This window comes from Corylus avellana, chromosome 4 (assembly GCF_965113065.1).
Source record: "Corylus avellana chromosome 4, dhCorAvel1.hap1.2, whole genome shotgun sequence".
Classification (NCBI taxonomy): Eukaryota; Viridiplantae; Streptophyta; class Magnoliopsida; order Fagales; family Betulaceae; genus Corylus; species Corylus avellana.
In genome coordinates this window covers 25563239-25590003 of record NC_142493.1, presented here as the reverse complement: position 1 = coordinate 25590003, position 26765 = coordinate 25563239, and the positions used below count along the sequence as shown (strand labels likewise).

Below are 26765 nucleotides of genomic sequence, written 5' to 3'. Positions count from 1 at the left end.
CAGAGATCCGGTGGAACAGAGACCATGGTAGTTAACTGTGACCTCTGGCCTCAAGTCCGCCATGACCCCATTGGCGACACGTGTTTTGGTTAAGTGTTAGCCTTTCAGTCCTTATATACGACGTCGTCTTCACTTCAAATGGAAAAGATCCTCCTATTCTTGTGAGTTAGAATTCAGGGTGTAATGATTTAGAACACATAAAAAGTCCTCTTTTGTTGTAAGAATTTAGGATTTTACGCTATATTTGGTACTAATGTTCTGAGCATCTTGGTGAAATTTCTCCTTGTTGTCTTGGCTTACCTTTCTCACTTCCAACACTATGGGAGATTTTTAACACAAAGATTGATTTAATTATCATACTTATCTACTAAAATTTTCTTATAAATAACAATATTTTGTATTGTAACATCATCAATCGAAAAAGAACAAAATGTAGCTTTTAAGACTTTATCCCGTGAATGTCGGTCAATTTTACTGTCCGCTTTTTTATTTATTCCGCCTTTTTCCATTTGATTATGGATTGGATTTCTTCAATATACACACTACAGGAGATAGAACATCACAAATAGAAAACCTAGAAAGTATTCTGTACAACCACAGTGGTAATCACTAGATGCCAAAAATAGTGCAGAGGAAGAGAAATAAAAGAAGAAAATGAATAAAAGAATTACATGTAAGTTGTTCTGCATCTAATTACACGACCTTCACGGTCTTTGTTTCTCCACTGTGGATATGGAGTTTGTTCTTCTGTACCATTCTTCTGAAATAAAGTCCTCCCTAATTTGTTTTGAACAAAGGATATGTTTTACACCTAATGGAGACTTAATGCCGCCAATCTAAAAGCAGTTGGCCACATAAATGGACTTTCTACAAAGTATTGGCAGGAGACTAAGTTAGAAACTAAGTTTGGGAAGATGCTGATGCCTCATTATTTTCCTCGGCAGCAGGTGCTGGAGTGCTGGTTGATCCTTCATCTGCAGGTGCTGGAGTGGTAGATGATGATCCCTCATTTGTTGGTGCTGAAGTGCTAGATGAAACCATTGGAGCAGGATTAGCTGTTGCTGGACTGTATCTCCTAAGCACTCTGTCTTTGTTTTTACTCCACCATTCTTCTGCTTGGTGCCCATCAAACCTTCTTTTACTGCACAAAAAAAATTGGGATGCAAAGCACTAAAGTGAGATAAGAAAAAAAAAGCATGAAAACGATTGAATTCGTTATGATTATTACATTATCATCAATAATCTACTGATTTCTTTAAAAATGATGGAAACATATGCAAGTAATACTTAACTGAAAGGAGCTATGTTGGTCACTTATCAAAGTGCAAAAAAAAAAAAAAAATTTATGCATAAACAAGTGTGTAATACATGCCAACCATGTCTGCATGACAAAAGCAAATGTTGAAAAATAATGCTACACTTACTCCAATTTCTTTACACAATTTTTTTACACTTACAAATGGCTTTTAAAACCACCATTGAATATGAAATGAATCTTGATTGGATTTTGATATAATGATGGTTTTAAAAGTCACTGAAATGTGTGAAAAAATTGTGTAAAAAAATGAGAGTAAGTATAACATTCTTCAATGTTGAATATAACTTATATTTCATGGATGGTTAGCTTACACAGAGAGAAACAGAGCAATGGTTTGCCATGCAAATAATGAAAGAATCGAGAACCGTACATGTTGGTCACATGTCAAATGCCAGTATTTTTATGCTTAACAAGAACCTAATGCATGCCAACCATATCTGCATGACAGGAGAAAAAAATACTGAATATAATTTATAGTTTTGGGTGGGTAACTTACACGCGGTAGAGACACACACATACTACAATGGTTGCCATGCAAATACTGGAAGATATGAGAACCATATATATAAACCCAAAAACATAGGCATGCAGAGAAACATACTCACACAGACATTGTATTAAAAAGTGAAGTATTGAATTTTTGTATTAGATCAACTATTTACTCAAGTACCTGAATCTCACTCGCTTGAACATTTTCGTACCATTTGGAAGTAAAAGGACAGTAACATAAACACCAGGTTCAAATTGTTCAATAACTTCTTTTTCTCCATTCCTCATTGTTGAAGATCCGGGCAATCTTGAGGCATTTTCTGAGCTTTGTTGAGATACAGCAGCTCTTGTATTAGAACTTGGTGATCTAATACTCTCCTGAAGAATATTTCCCCCATCCTGAGACAAGTTGGCAACTCTTGCAACATCTATGCGGGCTATCCTTTTGTCTAGCATTTTAGAAGACTCATTGATTGATGGAGTTTTATGAAGTGAATATTGTTGATCAGACTCTAAGCTTGTAGGCAAGGAAGAAGAAATATTAGATGTAGCAGTTGTGTTTAGAAAATCTTCAACTTGAGAATGGATGGCTTTAAAGGTTTCACTGTCAGAAACCTCTGGGGGCAGCTTCTCTATCATGTCCTTTAACTGCAATCAAGAAATGCAGCACAAACAGTATAATTAGCATGCCTACCTACTATGTAAGAGCTTGTTTGGTAATGTTTTTGAGAAGTGTTTCAGGTTTGGACTTTTTGATAAAGTAAAAATTATGAAGTGTTTTCGGTGAAGCCACATTTGAAGAAGTGGTCTGTGGGGTCTACAGAAGAAAATTCGTTTAGTAAAATGAAATCTGTTTTTGAAAAGTAAAAAGCTGAGAAGTATTTTTAAAACATAAAAGAAACAAAACCAAAGAGAAAAAGAAAAAAGAAAAAGATATGTTGGAGCTTGGGCTGCCACCCTTTCACCTGAGGGGGAAGGTGGGCCTCCCCCTCCTTTCCTCTGCAAGTGGCAATTTAGGGGTGGAGACCTCACCCCACGCTTCCGTTAGAGGCGTAGAGGGTGGGTCTCCACTCCCAGCCCTTTATGGGGTGAAAGAACCACCCTTACACCTGCACAAGAGGCACAAAGGAAGTGAGTCCCCCACTTTTGTGGGGGTGGACACCAGAGATGGAAGACACACCTCCAGTGAAGGGGTGGCCTCCACTCATGGTCAATCGTTAATTTTTGTATAAGTAACGAGGTCAGCCTTTACATCTGAAAGAGTATATACTTTCAAAACATTTCTATATGAAGGTGTGAGAAGTTTTTTGAAAAGTATTTTGTGGTTTGTTTTGAAAAATGTGTTAATGGCAAGAGGCAATGAAAACCCATTTGTATAAGTGTTGTTTGAAAAGTGTTTTTCAAAACTTTGGCAAACACCCCCTAAATCACTGTTGGGGAAGAAATCACAATGCTCATTTCATGTCATATTTGTCCTGTTACAAACAATGATTCATGCCACTCAGCTTTTGCAATATAAAAAAGCTTATCTAAACTTACTGTTTACAAAGAAAATCAACTAAAAAATATTTTAGCCAAAACTAGCAATTCAAACTCTATCAAATACTTTGGCCAACCAAAAAAAAAAAAAAAAAAAAAAACTCTATCAAATACATGTATTCTATACATATAAGCAAATAAGAGAGGAGCTTGTGCCTGGTTTATTTGCATGATGAGCCTGTTTCTTTAGAGTTTCTTGTTATTTAGGTTATAAGAAGTTATCTGAACTTTTCCTATCTTTCCTTTTATTTCTCCTTTTCCCTATATTTTTGTTTTTCTTTCTCAGGGTAGCCTTCTATATATATACCCTATCTGGTCATGTTGCACCCCCTTTTGGTGCCCTTAACAAGTCATTACTTATCGAAAAAAAGAAAAAAAAAAGAAGAAAGATAGATCTCATTTGGTTTAAATATCAAATGGTTTTTCTTTTTCAGCTTGTTTTTTCTGCCAACAAGTAATCAAGTTTAATTAGACGACTACTTCTAGGCATTTAACTTGACATAATAAAATATCTTTAAACCACTGTGAAAAATACTGAATTGATGTAAAAATAACCTTAACAAGATTAGTTTAATTGTTAATTTTCAAATTATTAGTTAGGTTTTGATGAGCAATTGAACTTTTTAATTATTTAGTTTTCCTACTTGAAATACATCGTTTATCAACAAAATCATTGGTTATGGGTATTTTATTTCTCCTCTTTGTTATAGGATTAATATTACTTATACAGTAACTTGTAGGCATTAATTCTAAATTGGTTTGAATATCCTAAACTGGTTAATAAAAACTCTGAGTAAACTGGTTTTAATATTCATGGGTATCAGAGCACATTTAACATTTTTAGCGTTTTTTTTAACACTCCATAGTGGAACACTAAATCATGTTTTTTAGGAGCTGAGATTATTTGGTTTTCAGCAGTTGAGAGTTACAGAAGCCAATGCAGGCTGCATCAACCAGCTATGTTAACTATGAATGTAAAAAAAAAAAAAAAAAGCATTCTCGGATGTATCCCAAAGCCATGGGTATATGTTTCACAAATTTTACAATAATTTGCACTTTCAAATCATATGTCTAATAATTTTTGTGCTACCACCTGGATGCCTGGAACACCCTTAATATATGAAAGACCCATCAATTTCAATGACAAAGATGGGTATTCAGTAAAGTAAAATACCTGTTTTGCGACAGACTTGACAAGTTCTCTGGTTACTCTACACTTGGAAGATTCCTCTTCAGCAAATGAAACAGCTTGTCGAGCATTTTCATATGACTTCTTAAGCTCCACATCTTGAGCATCGCACTTCTGCTTCAAACTTCTAGCCTGAAGGAGAGGAGAAAAGAATGAAATAGTTATTGTTTAGCGACAACTTCATGGTTTACAATCCTATACTAACAAGAAAAGAAGAATGTGGTGTTTAGAAAAGGAATATAATTAGTACTTGGTTTTGCAACTTTGACACTTCATGACTCAGGAGTTCATTTGTCTTCCTGAGACTTTCAATAAGACTCCTCGAATATGCCGGACTGACAGAGCGTGGAGGGCTTGGTTTCCTCGAGTATGGTGAAGCAGGTCTTGAGTTAGAAGGCTGAGGTGATAATGGCATAACCGGTTTCAAAGCATTTTGAAAAGCACTAAACGAACTTGGAAATGAGATATCTCTCAGTTGTAAATGTGACGGTACTTGGGAAGCCCTGACTATAGAAGAAGAATCCGAACTTGTCCCTGGCTTGCCTGACTTGATCTCAAGGTATCTGACTGGTTCTGTAGTGGGAGATAGTAAAATTCTGGAAGACCTTACCTCTGCCCTATCTAATCTTTCCCTGCTATCTATTGAGCGGCGAGGGGCTGAAACTTTTCTATTTACATTAGTAGAATTACCGGCCTCAGCAGCTTTAAGTTTTGCATAGCAAGAATCACATACCCGATGAGGTTTGCCAGGAGTTGGAGCCAATGCTGCTTTCAATGCTTTTCTGGAACTACAAGCATGGCAATGCACCAGTCCACAATTATAACAGTTATGCCTCTTTCTAGTAAAACCAAATGCTTGCCGACAACCAGAGCAAACTGATTGGTCTGCTCCAGATACCCATTTATGGATGCATATACTTGCAGTAAAATTTGAGCCACAATATATATTTTTTACATGCCTATCTCTTAATGCTTCAACTAGTGTTGGAAATTTACGGTCTTCTGGATCTCCATGTCCCAATCTTCCATTGGCACCTCTTCCCCAAGTGTATACTTCACTTCTAGATGTCAGGACAGCAACATGATATGCCCCACAAGATATTTCTTCCACAAATTCACCTACTAGTTTATCTTGTACCAAGCAAGGTACCCTTCCATCAGAGCTTGGATTGCCTAGCTGACCATATGCAGTGCCGCCCATGGTAAATACATGACCTGATGTAGTGAGGGCAACAGTCATGGTGTGTCCACAAGCAAGCTGGTGGAAGTTATAGTCAATAAGTGAGGAGACACAGGTGGGAAGAAGATAAGTATCCTTGCTTCCATGGCCCAAACGATATTTGTCACCATCGCCCCAGGTGAACAACTTCCTAGATGAAACGTTTACACCAGAGTGGCCCATAACCTCTACAATGGCTGCAGTATGCCATACTCCGCATGCCACTTTAATAGTCTTCAGTCCATTCAACGATTGTACCTCCTTGGGATATGGGAGACTCTCACGATCTCCATGCCCCAAAACACCATATGTTCCATCACCAAATGTAAACATTTTCCCATTGGAAGTTGCCAACGCTGAATGCCATGTGCCACATGCGACAGATAAAACCTGGAGTCCTTCTAAAGGACCAGTAACCCTTTTAGGTATCCAATGACTAACATCAGTGCCATGACCAAGAAGTCCAGTATTATGGGTACCATCACCCCAAGTAAATAAATCACCAGATGTAGATACAGCACATGTATGATACTCTCCACATGCAACAAAATCTACATTAGTAACTGCTAGGAACTCAACAAGACGAGGGCGACTGAAGTCTCTGTCAATCCCATGACCAAGTCTTCCTCCAGATTCCTCTCCCCAGGTAAAAACCTCACCTTGCCTTGTTACAAGAGCAATATGTCGCACACCACAAGCGATCTGGTGAACATCAAGAACAACATTTGACTCCAAGGGCTTGGGAGTCAGCACATCAGTTTTTGTAGGAATTGGGCTCACAGAGCCATCAGGTGAAATCCCATCACACCAAACCTCTCCCCATACATAAACATCACCCAACGATTCTATGTCATCCGGTCCAGATCCTCCACTAGAACAGCTAGGAGTGCTCGAAACACTAATACGGACACCATCACCAGTACTTGTTCTTAGTTGCATTTTTGCATGTTCTGACCCCACATCTGAGCTTGCTGAATTCAATGGAGATTCACGAGAATTCGAATCAAGAGACGGCCTGCTTCGAGCAATACCTGAAGTGAACTCTATTGTTGCACCAGAAGGACGGCCATTCTGAATAAAGTCGCTGCTATTATGTAGCTAAATAGAAACAGATAACTATATTAGATGTCCTGAAAATATATCACCACAAACAGATGTTCAAAATGGCTGAGCCAATAATGTGCTGTACACACCTCACATTCATATCAAGATGCTCCCTCAAAATGCATGCATTATGCAAACAACATCTTCAAACAAAATTTAATGGAATAATTTTAAATTAAGTTTCATTTTTATTTCATAGGGAAAATTAAATATTTAAATCAATTGATAAGTAATACTTTTATGTTAGCAAAAGAGTTTGTTAGTTCATTTGTTGGACGTTAATGGCATGAACCTCGAGGAAGGTCAATGAAATTATCCGTTTCACTTAGGGAATCCCAGATCTATGTAATATAGGAGATGGTGTATAATTGAAATACCTCACAAAAGCAGTTTCTTGTCTACCACAAAATTGAATGAACAACAAAACACAGTAATACTTGAAGATTATCAATCAGATTGCTTATTAACAGTTGATCCTAATGATAAATATGTCAAATTTTTAAGAATAGTAAAAGAGTTGGAACACAACTTTCAAGTGGATTTAAGCAATACTCTATAATGTTTTCAAATATCTTCTAAAACTTTTTAAAAGTCGGGCTATTTTCAAAGCATAGACTGTGGGTGATTTTGCTCTTCTTGGTAGACTAGTATCAAGATAGACACCAATATCAAGTGCAAGCCCAGCATATTTCCTTATTATATTGGTCTTCGAAAGTAGAAACATGATGTCCATGACATAAGCATAGAAGAAGACCACCACCTCCTTCCATTGCACCCCCCCAAAACTACCCCCAAACAAAGAAAAATCCTGTAATGTATATCAAACAAAAAAGGAAGTACTTATCCATATATGGATTTGTGTTGAATGAGAACTCACATCAAAAATATCACTTCTAGTACGTCTACTATGTTGTCCAGGAGATATTAATGCCTTAAGGCCTGCTAACCATACCTCTGCCTCAGCTTTGTCCTTGCAGATCTATAAATATGAAAAGTCAAGGGCATCACTAGAATTAAACTTTTCATCAATCGGGCATAGAATGAGTCAAAATGAACAAGTGATCTTTACTAACCAGATCAAGTGATCTTTCACTGTTATTATATAGAAGTGAAAAAGACAAATATTCCTTTTCAGGACGTAAATATCGCCTAAAAACAGCCTGTAAAAGAATTGCAAAATACAATTTAGTTCTTGCCAACTTTGTGAAACAAAATTAGTCATGACCAATTTTTAAGGAGATGGTTCAATGAATTGTGATAAAATATTATCAATAAAATTTCAAATAGAAGTCTTTAACTCACAGTTCTTTGTCCAGGGATAATCCGTGAGACGGAAGATAACTTCAGATTCCTTTCTTCTCCATGTGAGTACCAGATCAATGTTGTTTCATCCTGTTAGTACAACTAAATTTGACGTCATTCATTCACTTGAGATATGCCATGACTATCGGTAGTGGAGAAGATGAAGCCGATGCACATAGAACATACTATCTGAAAGTAGCCTATACTTGCACGGGACATCATGTCTAGAATGAATATTTTTTAAAACAAGAAAATAATATGCAAACTCAGAAAATAACTGACCTTAGAAATTCTGAATGGACAAAACTTAGGTTTCCCTTTCCGGCTATACTTAATTAGTTGAGTACCTTTTTTCAAAGCAACGAGTGCCTTCAAAAGAGGTAAAAAAAATTAAAATATAAAAATTGCAAAAAGGAATCAGTCATCCCAAGCTTTATCAAAATGTAACTACACGAAATAACTAATGGTAACAGTTCTAGATTAGCGAAACAGAATGCAGGAATAACATTGTAGCATCAAATACACTCAGAGTAAGAGTTCTGAAGGGATACTTTTGCGAAGTATCTAAGGTGGTTCATTTTCATATGGAAGTTCTCCCATCTTTCTTTTTTGCCCTTTTTTAAGTGTCAGTTTTTTATTTGCGCTTTGAATCTCTTGTTCCATGGTCACAGCTAAACCCCATTATATCAATTGTAAATCTGGGCTTTATATATCATGATCAATGTTATATTACTATTAGAAGTATTAATTCCTATATACATTTCTTTTGGAGTATATATACAGCCCTTACATCTAGGTTTCTATGTTTTCTTCAACCAACATGATTCATTTCAGACAATAATGACTTTAGAGAAATGCCATACTATACATATTAATGAATTATGCAAAATGATGTGGTGACACACTCTGCATCCCAAATGCACGGACTAAGGTGTGCATTAAAAAAAGAGTCTCCACTCTTCAAGTATGAAAATATTTTGTGTGAGTCATTTGTAAGAAAAGCATTTCCCATAACCTTATCATTGCTCATAGAATTTACTTTACAGCCAGAATTTCAATCAACCAACATTTCTTTTTATTGCCCAATGGAAGAATATTTCCAATAATTTCCATATAATGGTTGGCACCGCACACTAATATCACCATGTAACCTTTCAATTTTCAGAACTTACCTTTCGCATTGTCTTTTTTTTGTTTTTTTTAAGGCATGTGCGTAGCATCAAGAAATTTGATCCTGAGTATGTCTTGGTATTCATTTCAAACATGTTTGATTGCATACATCTTACAAGCTTACGACAAACTGTCAAAATTTTCACATATGTGCATCGTTTAAATGCCACTAAAATCCAGTACACAAAAGGACGTTTAAAACCAGAGTCCTAGAAACAAAAACGCCTCCTAATAGACTATAGTGCTAAGTTGTGGTCAACTCACAAATATTTCACAAAACCCCCATGTAGATGATACACTAGATTGTGGAGAAAATACACACTCCTCAATTTTCTCGAACCAAACAGAAAATTTAAGGGAAAAAGAAAAAATTAAGGGTGGCAGAGAAAAGTAAAGGGAAACTGACTTGCTCAACGTCACGCTCATGTTTCCCATAGCTATCAGGATCTGCCATTCCATCTGAAAAAACCTTAAGAGCTCAACCGACAACTGCATCAGGCGGTAATGCGGCCGCGATTTCCGTGCCCCAGTCTTCATAGATGCATATGCTTTCTTCTTCTACCTCGGCCTCTCATCAAAATACCCACGGCCCTCAAGCCAAGATCGCCAAACAAAGAAGAAAAAGAATGACCCAATGCAAATTCAAATCTCAAAGATCACCGACTGCTTCAAACTGGGTATCGTTTTGATCCACAAAAAAAGGACAACCGGGATGACAAATTTCACAGACCATGAGCCATGTATCATTTGTCGGGGACTTGGTGCACGGTTTTCTCAGTGTTTGAGCGAATTGGGTCGTGCAAAAGGATCAAGAACACAATGCAGATCAATCACAGAGAGAGAGAGAGAGAGAGAGGAGGCGAAATGGGCGGGAAGTAAGCGGTCACATTGATGAGGAAGTTTTGCAGCTCCAAAGAGATTGGGTGGAGATATTGGCGCGCTTCGTTACGTGCTTCTAGTCAAAGATGATAGATTTTGCCACGTCCTTCGGTGATAGAATTAAGAAAAAACAACAAATATATATATAGCAAACTTGAAATCAGCTCGTATAAGCTTAATTTGTGCTCGACTCAATTATTAAATGAGATGTTCATGAATACAAATCTTGACTCAAATATTAAACTAAGCAAATTCATATAAGCTCAGTTCGACTCATATATATTTGTTAATATATACATATAATAATGTATATGTATATTAATAATAATATGTTTTGTACATATATATATATATTAAGTAACAATAATTAATTGGTTATATTTACATTGAATAGTTAAAGTGGATGATTTGATGAAACGAATCATTAGAATCCTTATTCTAATGATTACTTTTTAAATAATAATAATAATAATTTTAATCTTATGCCACATGACGAAAACAAGGTTTAATGTGATTTTTAATATTAATCGTGGATGGTTTTTACAAATGATATATAATTGCTCCATTCAGTGTATTTACATTGAGAAAGCGGTGTTCTCAAGAGGGAGCTCAATCGGCCGGGACTACGCCTAATAAAGCGGAGGTCACTAGTTCGAATCCCCCCTCCCTCTTTTGTGCAGACATGTCAAAAAAAAAAAACATTAAGAAAGAGGAAGAGTGTTTGGGCATGTATAATTGCTCATGTGATTTTTAATATTAAATGTGAATGATTTTTATTTATTTTTTCTAATGTGAAAAAAAATAAATACATTTATTCAAGAATAAAAATAAAACCATTTTGTGACTAATAGTGAGAATAAATACATTTATTCAATGCTTAACAAATCCCATGCACCAAGCAAGTCAAAATGTTATACATACTAAATTTATTCTAAAAAAAAAGTATTTGAACAAAAAGCCATTAGAGAAACCAAAGTGCATCCCAGCCTACTTATGGTAACTAGTTATCGCACATTGCTAAGATAAAGCCAACCCTCAACATTTATTATCTATAAAAAGGATAGATATCCTTCCTTTGTGAAACAAGTGCGGCAGTGTGCCCTTGCTATATAGTGTTAGCCGCAAGCTAATACTTAGCTGGGTGCAAGCCCATGCGCAAGGTGGCTTTTGAGCCGTTTTAGTTTATTTAAAGTTAAAATTTTATAAAAGAATATGTTAATTCAAGCTTAGTGTCGAGCCGAGCCAGTTTGACTTGTTTAAGCTTGAGTAAACCTTAAACAAGCCGAGTTTAAACAAGCAAGGCTCGCGCAAGCTTGATTTGTTTACACCCTTAAATTCAAATTTAGTAATATGTTGATATGCCTATACAACGTGGTGAATCTATTGCGGCATGTGACTGACATTGGAGAAAACGATTGTGCAATGTGTAAACGTGTTGCAATACTATTAGATATGATTGTTTATTGCATTTTAGTTATTTGAAGAAAATCAAATAAAAGTTTTAGAATCATGTCAAGTCCAAAAATACAGAAATGGAAGCTTTTGATTAGGTGAAGAGAAGTTCTATCATATTTTAATACATACAAACAAAATTATCAACACAGTGGAAAAAATCAAAATACAATCTCCCAAAATGGCTGGGAATAAAACTATTTTTAGGTAATGCTAAGATGCTTTTTGCACAATCAAAATCCCCAAGTAAAAGATGGGATATTCTTTCATGACATGTCTTTTACTAATAAGATGCAGCAGGTACCTATATTATTACACCGGAAAAAAAAAAATGACAAAATGATATAATACACCTCTATACTGTGGCTCTCAAAGGATGGCAGGATCTTTGTATCTCTTGAAAATATATTCAATATCTGCCATTACTTCTGGTGGCAAAGGCCGCTCAGTTGTCAGAAAAGCATCAATATCTTCCTTTAGTTGTTCGACAGAGGTTGCACCAATGATTGAACTCGTCATAAATGGGCGGTCTCGTGCAAAACCAAGTGCCAGCTGAACTGGAGTTAGGCCATGCTTCTTGGCCAACTCAAGATATTCTATTGTTGCTTCCTGAAATTCAGTTATAACATCAGGAACACCAGCATTCAGTTGGCTGTGAAATTAGGTTTCTTGATGGATCTAGAGCTGAAAGCTAAATAACAAGGAAAGCAAAAGCAACAACTTTCAAAAACTCCAAGTCCTGATTCAGCCATTTGCTTTTAATCCCTTTTCAATTGAAAACAGAGAAAAATAAATAAATAAGTACTTAACCGCAAGGTTATGTGACATATTGAAGAGATATCATCGCATACATTTAATTTAGTTCACACTTTCTGACAACATTATGAAGTACTTTCACAATAACAAATACATTTCATTAATTTTCCTGTGCACACTACTTGGTGTGAATTTGAATATCAGTGTTATTACCATGCTCTTTCTACATGATATCTATATGTACCATATGTAACAAAAGAGTGATTAACGTACCTTGGCAATTGACTTGTTATATCTTTCCATGTAGCCAGGGAAGAGGTTCAGTCTTCCCTTTTTTGCAGCCTCGGAATTGATATCTATATATTTTCCTGAAAGTGATCCGCCGCCCAGTGGAGAATAAGCCAGTAAACCAATATTGCAATTGTTTGGGTGGCAAACTTCAATAAGATCAACTGCAGAGAATCAAGTGGACAGACGAACTCCTCAGTTAAGAGGCTAACATAACCAAATCTGGAATGAAATGATTTATATTGCATGATTGATCATGTTATCCTAAAATTTCCACAATACAAGATATTGTTTCATTCCTTACCTTAGCTGTTAAGAGGACTAACCTGTTATCTTCTTAAGAGTTTGGTTACCTTTCAATCAATAGTTTGAGCTCATGTTTTGTCCCTTGATTATTGTGACCGCAGATATTAATGCAAGACTATTGAAGAGTACCCTAGGTAATGTAGATAATGCAATTTGGATTAAAATATGGTACATAAATAATATCAACTAGTAATAAAAAATTACTTAACAAAGTCAGCTGATGGACAAATGTTGAGGGCATAACTATCCATCCTTACCAGTAAATCTCAGCTTTAAAGTCCAATTAGTGGAGCGGAAATGGGTATAACTGGGATCAAAATCCAATCTGTTGCCAGCCCGGCTTACCACTTGGATTGTCATCCATACAAATATAAATCATTGTTGGCAAATTAAAATTCACTAGCACCCCCCACCCCGAAAAAAAAAAAAAAAAAAAAAAAAAAAAAAAAAAGCCTCTTTAAGATCAAGCTGGCTAATGCACATTCTCCTATGTGGTAAGGGGTTGAAGACAACTATGTCCGTGGTAAAATCAGCATGAGATATCAATCACTACAGTCAAAAATAGCCAAATTGTCAGCTTCTCCCTAAATATACTCCAATGAGAGTGAACTACTAAAACATAACATCAAACTGTAACTAAACGATGCTGACAGGCCGATCTACGTTTCATCTCTAATGTCAAATATCAGGAAGCCTCAGTGTTAGGAAATATTACAATTTCACAGCCTAAATCAAGCAAGCAAGCTCCTAGCTCCTTCATGAGAAAACAAGGAGAGCCTCCAGTGCTTCAACCAGCATCAGCTACCATGTTGAATAAATTCTTGGCAATAGCAACCATTTTGAAAGAATCGTTTGCTCCAATACATATGGGAGCCAACATGGTATGATAAGCTATCTTTTATTCACGATTTGCATACATCAACCAAAAAATTTTGATTTCCTCTAATAACTAATATGAAGATAGTGCACAATGAACTAACCTTCAAAACGACATCTAACTAGGAGACTGTAGCTGTTTTGAATACTGACAATCTTCGGTAGTCCTTCAACTTTTGCTGCATGCACAAACTCCATCACTCCATATGAAGTCTCATTGGAAACACCAATGTAGCGTACCTAAATAGGTTCAAAAGAACCAGCAGCAAGAGAATTATTCAAGAATAATGGTAATACTCCAGTTATTTGAAAAACAATCCAATAGTCGCAGCTTTTAAATTTCATTACTTCTTTCAGTTACAAGTGCATATCCAAATACCAAAACAGCTATTACATTGTCTTTGTGTGCAATTGTCTGAAGAAGCAAAATCAAGACACTATAATAACAACATGCTATTTATCCAATGTCACTACACAATAGATCTGGAGTTTTAATATATAGCCACCTAACTGTTTAGAAGGATACAACATAAATGGGTATGAAAAGCCTGAACAGAAGGTTAACTTCAATTTGTTACCTTTCCTTCATCAATAAGTTCTTTACAAGCCTTCAGTTGCTCCACAAATGGCACACTTGGCCTCCATTTTGAAGGATCATATGAAAACTCACCAAACAATGCCACATAACGATCAGGCCTGTATTGTAACAGAATGCTGTGTCCTCAGAATCCACAACTTAAAACAACTTTTATTCAAATTTTCCTTCTAAAAAGCAAACAGCTCATATAATTGGATAATGAAGCATGCACTAATATAAACAAAGAGCACCCAGTGGAGAGATGATTATGATCTAAGCATAAATAAACTTTTCTAGTCATCTACCATAATATAAAGCAAAGAGCATCAAGCTGATGGATGATAGCGAAAATTCATATGAATAGATGGTGTTTGATACATCATACACCAAACTGGTGAAACTAACAAACCAAAAAGCACTGCAATTGCAAAAATCTTTATACAGCCTGCAGTCATATATTAAAGCATGTAGAGTTCACATACATCAGCTGAAAATGACAAATCACAACAAGAATATAGCGTGCACACTTCTATGTTCCAAGGAAAACTAAACATACCAATGAATTTGCAACAAATCAATGTAATCAGTGCCGAGGCGCTTAAGGCTTTTCTCCACGCTTTCTCTAATATTTTCAGCGTCGACCCGCAAAACCTTCGCATTGTCTCGTAGATAACTTGACCGTTCCGAATAACCGCATACTTTTGTGGCCAAAATAACCTATCCATTACAGGTAATACCCAAAAAATGAAAATTGCTACAGATTCTTAGTTCTTGCTTTCATGATTAACATTGCAAAGTCAACTTCACAAAAAGATAATTTTTATGCATAATATAACACGAATCCCAGCTTTTGTCATCAAGATAAGAATTCAACAATCAAGTTTAATTTCAAATAAAATTAGATATGGTGGAATAAAAAAAAGAATTATATAGAACCCAAAAAAGAATATGAAGCAATCATGCATGAAAAACAAATACCTTTTCACGAGGTTGAGACTTGAGCCAGCTACCAATGTAGAGATCAGTTTTTCCTTGTGTCTCCTTCCTCATTGGAATTGGGTACTGCAAAAGAACAAAGTTGGAATGTCACCAAACAAAAAGCGTATGATTGTGTTTGTGTTAGTGGTTGAATTGTGAGATAGAACTTACAGCCTCGGCAGTGTCAAGAGCATTAATTCCACGCTCAACCGCATAACTTAGCATTTCATGAGCTTCCTTCTCTGTGTTTTGCTCCCCGAATGTCATCTGAAACATTAAATACATTTGTAATATGAAAAATAGCCCAACAAATCTTGGGTTAAGAAAAACAATACCAGTAATTAGACCAGCACTAATTGAAACAAAATTTACAAAAGCAGAAGTAACATTTCTAAAACCCAATTGAGAATTGAGAATAACCAAGTCCGGAGTATTACCTTACCCATAACATAAAACAAAAAAAAAGAAAGGACTCTTACAGTTCCAAAAGTGATTTCGCTTATAGAGAGGTCAGAGTCTCCGAGCTTCTTGTACTGCAACGCGCTCTTCTCGCCGAGTTTTGCCCAAATGCGGGTCTTCCTGGCGGGCGTTCTAGTTCCAACATGTTGGCGCGTTGGAGAGAGGGTGCGAATGGAGTAGAGGAAAGCAGGGACTGCAGAGAAGGAGGTGGAGGAAGTGGTCGAGGAGGCCATAACCATCGGGTAAAAAAAAATGGCCTTATCGCGACGCAGCCGTTTGAATTCAATCCCTGCGAGCGTGAGGCAGTGTGTGTGCGCGCCTGTGTGGGTGTGACCGTGTGAGCTTCGCTTCGTACTTGGAAATTGGAATGTGACCCTCCGCGTGTTTATGAAATGGGAAAGATGGGCCTTTTTTTGGTCATAATCATCATGTTATGGGCTTTGGACAATTGGGCAAAACCGGGCTTGTTCATGGCCTACTGGGCTACAATACCCTTTCAATTTCTCACGTACTTTTTCTTTCTTTCTTTTGCTGAATTTTCATGTAGTCTTTCGGTAAAAAGGTGGTCAGTTAATAACCGCATGCTAAGTGTTAACTGCTTTTGAAAGCGGTTAGGAAAAACCACTAACTGCTTAGACAATTACAGTTAGTGATTTTAGGTATTTTCAAAACTGCTAACTTTTCAATTTCTCATGTACTTTTTCTTTCTTTTTTTTGTTGAATTTTCATGTAGTCTTTCGGTAAAAAGGTGGTCGGTTAATAACCGCATACTAAGTGTTAATTGCTTTTGAAAGTGGTTAGGAAAAACTGCTAACTGCTTAGACGATTACAGTTAATGGTTTTAGGTATTTTCAAAACCATTATATGCAGTTATTAGCGGTTTTTTTTAACCGCTTTTAAAAGCAGTTAACACTTTTATATATATATATATATATATATATATATATACTAACCGCTAATAATTTTTACTTACCGCTTCACCTGTAATTTTTCTTTTACAACCTAGAAAAAGAAGGTACTATCGCACTGACATAAGTTTCAGTTAAGCTATAATGAAGAGAAGCAAAATTCTTCTTATGTAGGCCTAATAGTTGGCGCTGAATTGAGGAAAAAAAAACAAAATGCTAGCGTCGGTTAAAGACTCCTAAACCAAAAGAAAATAGTGAGTGGGACCCATTTACTTGATAAATTCAAGTCCCATATGGTCAACATAACCCACTAATTATCAATCATTTTGGTGTATTTTATTACTAGTTATGTCTTTATTATTCATCCTAGTTGCGTAAGTCTTGAAAGAAATTCCAGGAATATGTTGACCACGTTCAGTCAATGACGTAAAGCCTCAACAGTCCTTTGTTTTCTTAAATTTTTGTTTGGAAAGTGTGGCCCCTTATAATGAGGGGCTTCCTATGGAAGAATTGAGCAATATTGTTCCTGGACTTGTTTTTAATTATTATAATTTTTATTTTGTAGTTTGTTTTATTTCTGTTAAACTAATGATTAGAACATCTCCAGCAGCATTAAGTATTTTACCTAGTAAAAAAGTACAATTATTTACTTTAACTATTATTTTTTTACTACACTCCAATAAATTTTCTATTTCATTCTTTACTTGTTTTAAAATATTATTTCTCATTCTTTTTGTATTATATTATTGGCAACACTTAATTAAAGGGAAAAACAAACACATATATAGAAATCATTCATAAAGACAAAAATAAACATATATGAGGAACATTCATCTCACATGCAGGTACTAATTCTTAAAATTAATAACATAAATAAATTTTTTATCCAACTACAATTGATTTGTTTTCATCTATGTGTTTCTATGCAATAGTTTTTTTTATTTTATTTTATTTTTATTTATTTATTTTGTATTAAATTTTTTCATCCAACTGCAATTGATTTGTTTCCATGAAATAAATTTTTTCCGCATTCAATTTTTTCATCAAACTATGTGAAGAAATTTTGTGTTTGAGAGATAGACGCAACATATGTAAAGAGGTGTTCAGAAGAAATAAAAGATGTTTGTGAAAATAGGTAAAATAAAGAAATAATAAACAAAAGAAAAATAAACAATATTTTATTCATCTAGTGTGCTACAATGAATAGTTTCAAATTGCTATTCACTGTAGCAATGTAGCTATTCTAGCTAATGACAAGCTACTTTGTTGGAGCTAAAAAAGAGTAATAACAGCTAAATATAGCTAATATTGGTCTTTTAGCTAAGCTGCTGGAGATGTTCTTAAGTGATTAAATTTACATCTTCTTATCAGCTTAAACTTTTGAAAAAATTGGTAGTTTAACATGATAATATAGCTAAAGGTTAGAGATGGAACCTTGACTCTGTCAATTCACCCCATTTAAATTAAATATTTCATGTGTTGAATTTCACCTATTAAAAATGAGTTTTAGCTCACACGTGAGGGGGAGTGTTAAACTAATAATTAAATGATTAAATTCATATTTTCCTATCTGCTTAAACTTTTGGGATAATCGATAGTTTAACAATTTTTTTTAAAAAAAAAAAAAAAAAAAAAAAAAAAAAAAAATCGGAAGTGAAAAACATGGTTGGCTAGGTTTTCTTAGTGCAAGTAATATGGCCACCTGACTTGGCTCGACTAGTTGACTTCTTCTCTCCGGTGAAGCCAAGCTAGGTCAGGTCAGGTCATCACGTAAATGATTCTTGAATAATCATTGCTTATACTTTTCTAATAAATGTTTAGACTTCGATTTTTTTTTTCTTCTCTTTTGCTGGGATTACTGGGTTAGAGGGAAGTGGGAAGTGTTTTGCATCAGATATTGTTCTTGAATTCCTAAAACCTGATTTACTTGCTGGTTCTTACTTCCTGGAATTGGCGTCCTCCGGTTTTGTGGCCTTTCTATTTGCATGCTTTTTCATGTAGAAAATCAGATAATTTAGAAGCGAAAAGTGGAAGAAACGGGGAGACTATGGTGAGGAGGATGATCAAATTAAAGGTGAAAATGCCCGCGAATAATAATGTCCATATTTATTATCAACACTTATTTATTATTTGCTATCTACTATCTACATATCTAAATGTGGATAATAAAAATTAGTATCAACATATGTGGATACGGATAATAGCTACGTCTGTATTCTCTTTATATATATTATAGAAATTATATATTTAACATATGCATATATATAAATTAAATTCACTAAAGTGACATGGTTTTGGATTTGCCTTTAGGTTATGTTATGTTAGGTTTTTTTTTTTTTTTTTTTTTTTTTTTTTTTTTTTTTTTTCATCTCAAAGTTGTATATCATGCCTTACAGCCACACTTTTTTTTTTTTTTTTCTCAAAATAGTGGGTGGTGCGACCACCGCGGAGCGCCCCGTGATGGACCCATGATTCAGTTAATTTCTAGTATTTTCTATTTGCATGCTTCTTTGCTTAGCCGTTTTGAGTACTTTTTATAATCCAATCCAATCCTCACATCATCCCAACAACTGAAAAATCATTTTCAGAGCATAAATCGTGATTATTCAAAAAAAAAAAGAAAAAAAAAAAGGGTAATGGCCTCAGAGCATAAATCGTGATTATCCAAATTGCTCTTTTGTATTTTTTTTTTTTCTCAAAATAATGGGTGGTGCGACCACCGCGGAGCGCCCCGTGATGGACCCATGATTCAGTTAATTTATGGTATTTTCTATTTGCATGCTTCTTTGCTTAGCCGTTTTGAGTACTTTTTATAATCCAATCCAATCCTCACATCATCCCAACAACTGAAAAATCATTTTCAGAGCATAAATCGTGATTATTCAAAAAAAAAAAGGGTAATGGCCTCAGAGCATAAATCGTGATTATCCAAATTGGTCTTTTGTATTTTTTTTTTTTTTTTTGGGTACATTGTATTCCATTAGTTAAGCAATTAAAAATGTCTTTCTTGGCTTAGTAATTGTTTTTTTTTTTTGAAAAAAAAAAGAAAAAAAAAAAGAAGAAAGTAAATGACTATGGACATGATGCGTCATGCATGACATCTGAAGTGGAAGTTGCTTACTATAACATCAACCTGACAGGGAACTAAATTTTTTTTTTTTCAAAAAAATTAAAATAATAAAATAATAATAATAAAAAAAAATCACTGCCGGCGTGCTTCACTGCTGAAGCACGCCGGGCGTGCTCTATATCTTTACCCAATTTCGACGAAATTTCTGGGCATACCTTTGAAATTATAGAGACGACTTGACTTGAAGTGAGATTTTCCAAAGTTTTTTTTGATAAGTACAAATACTTATATTTTTCCAAAGTTTGACGGGGCCTCCGAAGATTTTACATGCACTACCCTTGAGGTTCGATCAATCTATAAAAGCTCCTAACGTTGATCACTTCCATGTAAGCTTATCTAAGAGCTAAACAAAATTCAGTACAAATTATCATGGGTTTATCACCTTCTCTCTTTGCCTCCATGCGCTTCCTTCTTTCACTGTTGTTGTTTTATCTTATACTGTTTTCTGCCTCATTTTCTTTTGAGCAGCCAGTCTGCCATGATGATGAGAGCTTTGCCTTGTTGAAATTCAAGGAAAGCTTTACCATCGATCCGTCTGCATCTAGTGATCCCTCCGCTTACTCGAAGGTTTCGTTGTGGAAGCCTGAAAGTAGCGATTGTTGCAGGTGGCGTGGTGTCAAGTGCAATGAGGACACGGGTCATGTGATCAGTATCGACCTCAGCAGTAGTTGTCTTTATGGCTCTATCAATTCCAGTAGCACTCTCTTCCAGCTTGTTCACCTCCAGAGCCTTAATCTTGCCGACAATCACTTTAATTTTTCTCGTATCCCAACTGCTTTTAGACAGCTTTCTAGGCTAACAAACCTCAATCTCTCTGCATCTGCATTTTCTGGTCAAATGACTTCAGAAATTTTAGAACTCTCTGCCTTGGGTTCTCTAGATCTCTCATCCAATTATGGATTGAAGCTCCAAAAGCCTGGCCTCAGAAGTATAGCTCAGAGGTTAACAAACTTGAAAGAACTACATCTTAGTGAGGTTGACATATCATCCACTGTACCCAATATCGTGGCAAACTTATCTTCTTTAACATCTTTATTTCTATGTCGTTGTGGCTTGTATGGTGAGTTTCCCATTCGAATTTTCCATCTACCTAATCTTCAGTCTCTTGATATGAGCTACAATACATATCTCACTGGAAGTATGCCAGAATTTAACAGAAGCAGCCCCCTCGAATTTCTTGAACTTTCTATGACGAGTTTCTCTGGGGAGTTACCGGGAGCAATTGGTAACCTTAAGTCCGTAGATTATTTTGGTGTTGTAGGATGCAATTTCATTGGGCCAATACCGTCTTCACTTGGTAACCTTACCCAACTAACTTCGCTACACCTAGCAGAGAATAGGTTGCATGGTGAGTTTCCCCCTGGAATTTTTCATCTACACAATCTTCGGTCTCTTGATGTGAAATTAAACAAAGATCTCACCGGAAGGATGCCAGATTTGAATAGAAGCAGCCCCCTAGAATTTTTGGAACTCTCAAACACGAGATTTTCTGGTGAGTTACCGGGATCAATTGGTAACCTTAAGTCCTTAGATTATTTTAGTGCTGTAGACTGCAATTTCTCTGGGCCAATGCCGTCTTCACTTGGTAACCTTACCCAACTAATCACGCTACAATTAGGAAATAATGGGTTGCATGGTTCAATTCCACGGTCAATATCTAGGCTTGTGAATCTTGAAAATCTCAATCTATTTTCTAATCACTTGAGTGGCACAGTCGAATTTGACTTGTTTCTGAAACTCAAAAACCTCTCTTGGCTCCAACTATCTGACAACAATATTTCATTGCTTACAAAGCCAAGTACCAACACAACTCTCCCAAAATTCAAAATTTTAACCCTAGCTTCTTGTGACTTAAGTGAGTTTCCAGATTTTTTAAGGAACCAAGATGAGTTAGAGATTTTGGATCTTTCTAACAACAAAATTCACGGCCAAATTCCAAAATGGATGTGGAATTCCAGTAAAGAAACTCTATGGGCTTTGAGTCTAAAATTAAACTCTCTAACTGGTTTTAATCAACTTCCAGCTTTTCTTCCTTGGACTAATCTATGTGTTTTGAAGCTTGATTCTAACAAGCTTCGAGGGTCGCTCCCAATCCCACCACCTTCTATCATTTGGTATTCAATTTCAAAAAACAAACTCACAGGAGAAATTCCACAATTGATTTGCAATCTAAGTTCAGCTTTTACTCTTGATTTGTCAAGCAATAACTTGAGTGGCTTGCTTCCTAAATGTTTAGGCAACATGAGTGAATCTCTCTCAGTTCTAAATCTACACGGCAATAGCTTCCATGGAACTATTCCCGACACATTCTCAGAAGGAAACAAATTGAAGATGATTGATTTTAGCCAAAATCAATTACAAGGGTGTCTACCAAGATCATTGGCCAATTGTACCATGCTTGAAGCTCTTAATCTGGGACACAATCAAGTGAATGATACTTTCCCTTTTTGGTTGGGCATTCTTCCAGAGTTGAGGGTTCTTATTTTACGATCTAATGGAATTTATGGTGCAATGGAAAGTTCTAATGGAAGTTTTGATTTCCCAAAAATAAGCATCATTGACCTTTCCTATAATGACATTACTGGTAAGTTACCCTCTCAATACTTCCAAAATTGGAAAGCCATGCAAATCCTTGATGTTAAGGTTTTAACGTATATGCAAGCAAATGGAAGTTTCAGAGTACCGGGAAACACATGGCAAGCCTCCTTCCCTTACTCAATGATATTTACTGACAAAGGCACAGAGAGGGTATATGAAAAAATCGTACATTTTTTCATAGCAATTGATCTCTCGAGTAACAGATTTGAAGGAGAAATTCCAAAAGTTGTGGGATATCTAAAAGGACTTCATTTACTCAACCTTTCCAACAATCTTCTCACAGGTCCTATCCCTTCTTCCTTGGTGAGCTTAACAGGGCTAGAAGTATTGGACTTAGCTCAAAACAAGTTGTCAGGTGTGATCCCTTTACAACTCGTGCAACTCACTTTCCTCGCTTTCTTTAATGTCTCCCATAATTATCTCATGGGACCTATACCACATGGGAGTCAGTTTGACACATTTCCAAGCAGTTCGTTCAATGATAATCCCGAATTATGTGGAATTCCTTTGTCAAAGAAATGTGAAAATTCAAAAGACTCACAGCCTCCAGTTTCAACCTTTGAAGATAATCAAAAATCATCATCTTCATTTGAGTTCAGTTGGAAAGTAGTTGTGATGGGATATGGTTGTGGATTCATAGTTGGACTTCTTGTTGGGCAAATTGTGATCACAAAGAAGCATGAATGGGTTATGAGGACTTTTGCGATCGGGCAGCCAACACGAAGAATGGTGAATTGGAGAGGAAAGAGAAATTAAATATAGTCAACTAAGGTGTTTCTCTAGCAGCCTTGTTGGCTGTCCACTTGGCAGCTTCTTTGGGCTGCAATTGTCTTTCATTGGAAGGAGATGCTCTTTTAGTGGTGCCGGCCATTAACAACCCTCCTTTATTTTCTTCTTGGACTTTTGTTGATTGTATTGCTTATGCTAATTTAGTTTTATCTTCCTTTCAAAGTTTAGAATGTTTTAAAAGTGTCTTGATGTGCCAATTTTCGTGCAGTCTTTAGCTAGAAAGATCCTCCCTTATAATCATTTTCCCTTATTCAATTAGGAAAAAAAAAGAAAGAAAAAGAAGGTGTTTCTCTTGCCGTTAGCAGCACTAAATTGGCTTTTCATTTTTCTTTTACGGGTTTGGAGGGGCAATAGGTAGCGTGATTGTACTTGAAGGAATCGGTTGGTTGCACAAATATGAATGCAATAGGTTTATGTAGTACCTTTTTTTCTCTTCTTTTCTTGTCTATGATAATGTTTGTCATAAAGATTACAGGCCAAAAATTACATTTTTATTAAAAGTAAATTATGGAGTGATTCTGTTGCTAGTCCTCTTCACTGAAATTTTTCTCCATTGTTTTAATCAATTTTAAGTTTAAGAGTCAAGTCCATATAGTTGCTTCATAGTTAGACTTTAGACGTTAACATATTTGCGACTTCCTACTCAAATTTTAGTGAATATACTCAAGCATTTTTTCCCCCAAATTTCACAAGTCAAAAACATCTAACGAGATGAAAATTTAAACCTTCTTTGAAAAATCAAACGAATTACCTCTCTTCTTTTTTTTTTCCCCTTCAAGTATGGATTGTCGGTCAAATTTCACACACACACACACACACACACACACACATATATATATATATATATATATATATATATATATATATATATATAAGTGAGAATTAACAGACATGGTGTTCCCTTTGATCTGTTCTTAAGAGATCTTCCAACCATCGAAAGCATCTTGAAGAAGATTTTAAACAAAAATAGAATAGAATCACAGGAAGTCATTTCCTAAAAGATAATAATTAAAAAAACAAATGTCTTAGCTCTTAACAAAACATATACGCAACAAAATAATACGAAGAACCATGGCCAATATCACTGATGATGGAACTGTTCTTAGACATCTTTCAACACCTAACGCAACCAAAGCATCTGTTGTGTATGCACTTGTGAGATGTATGTCTCACATTGAGAAAGTTTAAAGAAAAATAGTACTTAATATAGTTAAATGTATTCAAGTTATCTCATTAGCTTAATTAGACTTTTTTGCTAGAAGTGGTATCTTAATGGGTAATTTTAGAAGTCCCTCTTGTGTCCGTCCAAAAATAAGGTAGCTTTTAAAATTGTCATTTCATCAAAAGTCAATAATGATCTATCACAAGCTCAATGATGATTTAAAAGTCACATTATTTTTGGAGGATACAAAAGAGACTTCTAGCAATATTACTCGTGTCCTAATATATATATTAACTTACTATAATTTAACTCCCCTGATATTTCTCTTCTTAACAATTGGTATCCGAGCTATAGTTAGTTTCGCTGCTATTGATACAAGTGTCTTGATTTGACCCGTTTGGTTGGATTCCGGTAAAAAGAGCATCGATTCTTCTTCAATGTTATAAACTCATAAGTAAGGGAGAAATTTGTTGTGTATACACTTATGAGCTTTGTGTCCTACATTGATAAAGTATATATAAAGAAAATGATCTTTATACAGCCTACAGTCATATATTAAAGCATGTAGAGATTGAAATAAAAATTGCTACAGATTCTTAGTTCTTGCTTTCATGATTAACATTGCAATGTCAACTTCACAAAAAGATAATTTTTATGCATAATATAACACGAATCCCAGCTTTCTTCATCAAGATAAGAATTCGATCATAAAGTTTAATTTCAAAGAAAATTAGATATGGTGGAATAAAAAAAGAATTATATAGAACCCAAAAAAGAATATGAGGCAGTCATGCGTGAAAAACAAATACCTTTTCACGAGGTTGAGACTGGAGCCAGCTACCAATGTAGAGATCAGTTTTTCCTTGTGTCTCCTTCCTCATTGGAATTGGGTACTGCAAAACAACAAAGTTGGAATGTCACCAAACAAAAAGCGTTTGATTGTGTTTGTGTTGGTGATTGAATTGTGAGAAAGAACTTACAGCCTCGGCAGTGTCAAGAGCATTCATGCCACGCTCAACCGCATAACTTAGCATTCCATGAGCTTCCTTTTCTGTGTTTTGCTCCCCGAATGTCATCTGAAACATTAAATACATTTGTAAGATGAAAAATAGCCCAACAAAACTTGGGTTAAGAAAAACAATACCAGTAATTAGAGGAGCACTGATTGAAATAAAATTTACAAAAGCAGAAGTAACATTTCTAAAAACCAATTGAGAATTGAGAATAACCAAGTACGGAGTATTACCTTACCCATAACATAAAAAGAAAAAAGAAAAAAAAAAAAGAAAAAGGAAGGATTCTTACAGTTCCAAAAGTGATTTCGCTAATAGAGAGGTCAGAGTCTCCGAGCTTCTTGTACTGCAACGCGCTCTTCTCGCCGAGTTTGGCGCAAATGCGGGTCTTCCTGGCGGGCGTTCTAGTTCCAACATGTTGGCGCGTTGGAGAGAGGGTGCGAATGGAGTAGACGAAAGCAGGGACTGCAGAGGAGGAGGTGGAGGTTGTGGAGGAGGCCATAACCATTGGGTTAAAAAATGGCCTTATCGCGACGCAGCCGTTTGAATTCAATCCCTGCGAGCGTGAGACTGTGCCTGTGCTGTGCGCCTGTTTGTGGGTGTGAGCTTCGCTTCGTACTTGGAATGTGACCAGTGACCCTCCGTGTGTTTACGAAATGGGAAAGGTCGGCCTTTTTTTGGTTATAATCATCATGTTATGGGCTTTGGTCAATAGGGCAAAGCTGGGCTTGTTCATGGCCTACCGGGCTTCAACACCTTTTCCCATTTCTCATGTACTTTTTCTTTCGGACGATTAATAAACGTCTCTAACTATTAACTGCTTTTGAATGCGGTTAGAAAGAAAAATTGCTAACCGCTTATATATATAAGTTTTTATCGAAAATACCGGAATCGGGGTACCTTTTATATATATATATATATATATATATATATATATATATTTTATTATTTTTTAGGCATAGTTTAGGTTTAGCACTTCATCTTCATTTCACAACTTCACGCCATTCCGCCTCTCTTCATTTCCCATTTCCCATTTCCAAAGCCCCAAATCCTCTTTTATCTCCTCATGGTCACCGATTACTTCTTACCTCTACCATCATTCACCGCTGCTATACTTTTGATTTCTTTTGGTTTTGGGGTTTGGTGGGCCTGTAATAAAACCCATGTTTGATGTTGCTGTGCTGTTTGATGTTGTTCTGCTGTGCAATAAAACCCATTTTTGTTCTTATGCAATAAAACCCATGTTTGATGTTGCTGCATGTTC

The 26765-nt window shown here is 35.7% G+C and overlaps 3 protein-coding genes across 7 annotated transcripts; 1 reads left to right on the top strand and 2 right to left on the bottom strand.

The window, feature by feature from the left end:
* Window positions 1–566: 566 nt before the first annotated feature.
* On the bottom strand, window positions 567–10265 carry LOC132177703 (Regulator of chromosome condensation (RCC1) family with FYVE zinc finger domain-containing protein). Its single transcript, XM_059590133.2, has 9 exons — window positions 9737–10265; window positions 8443–8529; window positions 8161–8250; window positions 7932–8018; window positions 7736–7837; window positions 4786–6852; window positions 4521–4667; window positions 1989–2455; window positions 567–1141 (listed from the first exon to the last, which is right to left on the bottom strand). Exons 1-9 carry the CDS (start codon window positions 9782–9784, stop codon window positions 901–903), a joined length of 3336 nt encoding a protein of 1111 aa, XP_059446116.2. The 5' UTR covers window positions 9785–10265; the 3' UTR covers window positions 567–900.
* A 1563-nt stretch (window positions 10266–11828) lies between these two features.
* Window positions 11829–26123, bottom strand: LOC132179658 (NAD(P)-linked oxidoreductase superfamily protein). 2 transcript variants are annotated; one of them, XM_088516035.1, is made up of 8 exons: window positions 25794–26123; window positions 15614–15709; window positions 15443–15526; window positions 15021–15181; window positions 14466–14583; window positions 13992–14127; window positions 12691–12869; window positions 11829–12270 (listed from the first exon to the last, which is right to left on the bottom strand). In XM_088516035.1, exons 1-8 carry the CDS (start codon window positions 26007–26009, stop codon window positions 12031–12033), a joined length of 1230 nt encoding a protein of 409 aa, XP_088372161.1. In that variant the 5' UTR covers window positions 26010–26123; the 3' UTR covers window positions 11829–12030. The 2 variants fall into 2 exon arrangements, with proteins under 2 accessions (XP_088372161.1, XP_059448396.2); XM_059592413.2 differs by lacking the exon at window positions 25794–26123 and adding an exon at window positions 15922–16231.
* LOC132167000 (receptor-like protein 6) lies at window positions 20263–23348 on the top strand. 4 transcript variants are annotated; one of them, XM_088515931.1, is made up of 2 exons: window positions 20263–21147; window positions 21424–23348. In XM_088515931.1, exons 1-2 carry the CDS (start codon window positions 20309–20311, stop codon window positions 23291–23293), a joined length of 2709 nt encoding a protein of 902 aa, XP_088372057.1. In that variant the 5' UTR covers window positions 20263–20308; the 3' UTR covers window positions 23294–23348. The 4 variants fall into 4 exon arrangements, with proteins under 4 accessions (XP_088372057.1, XP_088372059.1, XP_088372058.1 ...); XM_088515933.1 differs by having other exon boundaries at window positions 20263–21178; window positions 21464–23348; XM_088515932.1 differs by having other exon boundaries at window positions 20263–21191; window positions 21471–23348.
* Window positions 26124–26765: the final 642 nt, after the last annotated feature.

Bases quoted from the DNA above. Each gene is read 5' to 3' on its own strand.
- LOC132177703 (XM_059590133.2), bottom strand. From the start codon at position 9,784: ATGGCAGATCCTGATAGCTATGGGAAACATGAGCGTGACGTTGAGCAA. The intron at 8,251-8,442 runs GTCAGTTATTTT...TTGTACTAACAG, and splicing joins GTCCATTCAGAATTTCTAAG to GATGAAACAACATTGATCTG. The intron at 6,853-7,735 runs GTGAGTTCTCAT...GTTTCTATTTAG, and splicing joins CTAGAAGTGATATTTTTGAT to CTACATAATAGCAGCGACTT.
- LOC132167000 (XM_088515931.1), top strand. From the start codon at position 20,309: ATGGGTTTATCACCTTCTCTCTTTGCCTCCATGCGCTTCCTTCTTTCA. The intron at 21,148-21,423 runs GTTACCGGGAGC...CTCAAACACGAG, and splicing joins ATGACGAGTTTCTCTGGGGA to ATTTTCTGGTGAGTTACCGG.
- LOC132179658 (XM_059592413.2), bottom strand. From the start codon at position 16,140: ATGGTTATGGCCTCCTCGACCACTTCCTCCACCTCCTTCTCTGCAGTC. The intron at 15,527-15,613 runs GTAAGTTCTATC...GTTCTTTTGCAG, and splicing joins CTCTTGACACTGCCGAGGCT to TACCCAATTCCAATGAGGAA. The intron at 14,584-15,020 runs GTATGTTTAGTT...GTTACAATACAG, and splicing joins GATTTGTTGCAAATTCATTG to GCCTGATCGTTATGTGGCAT.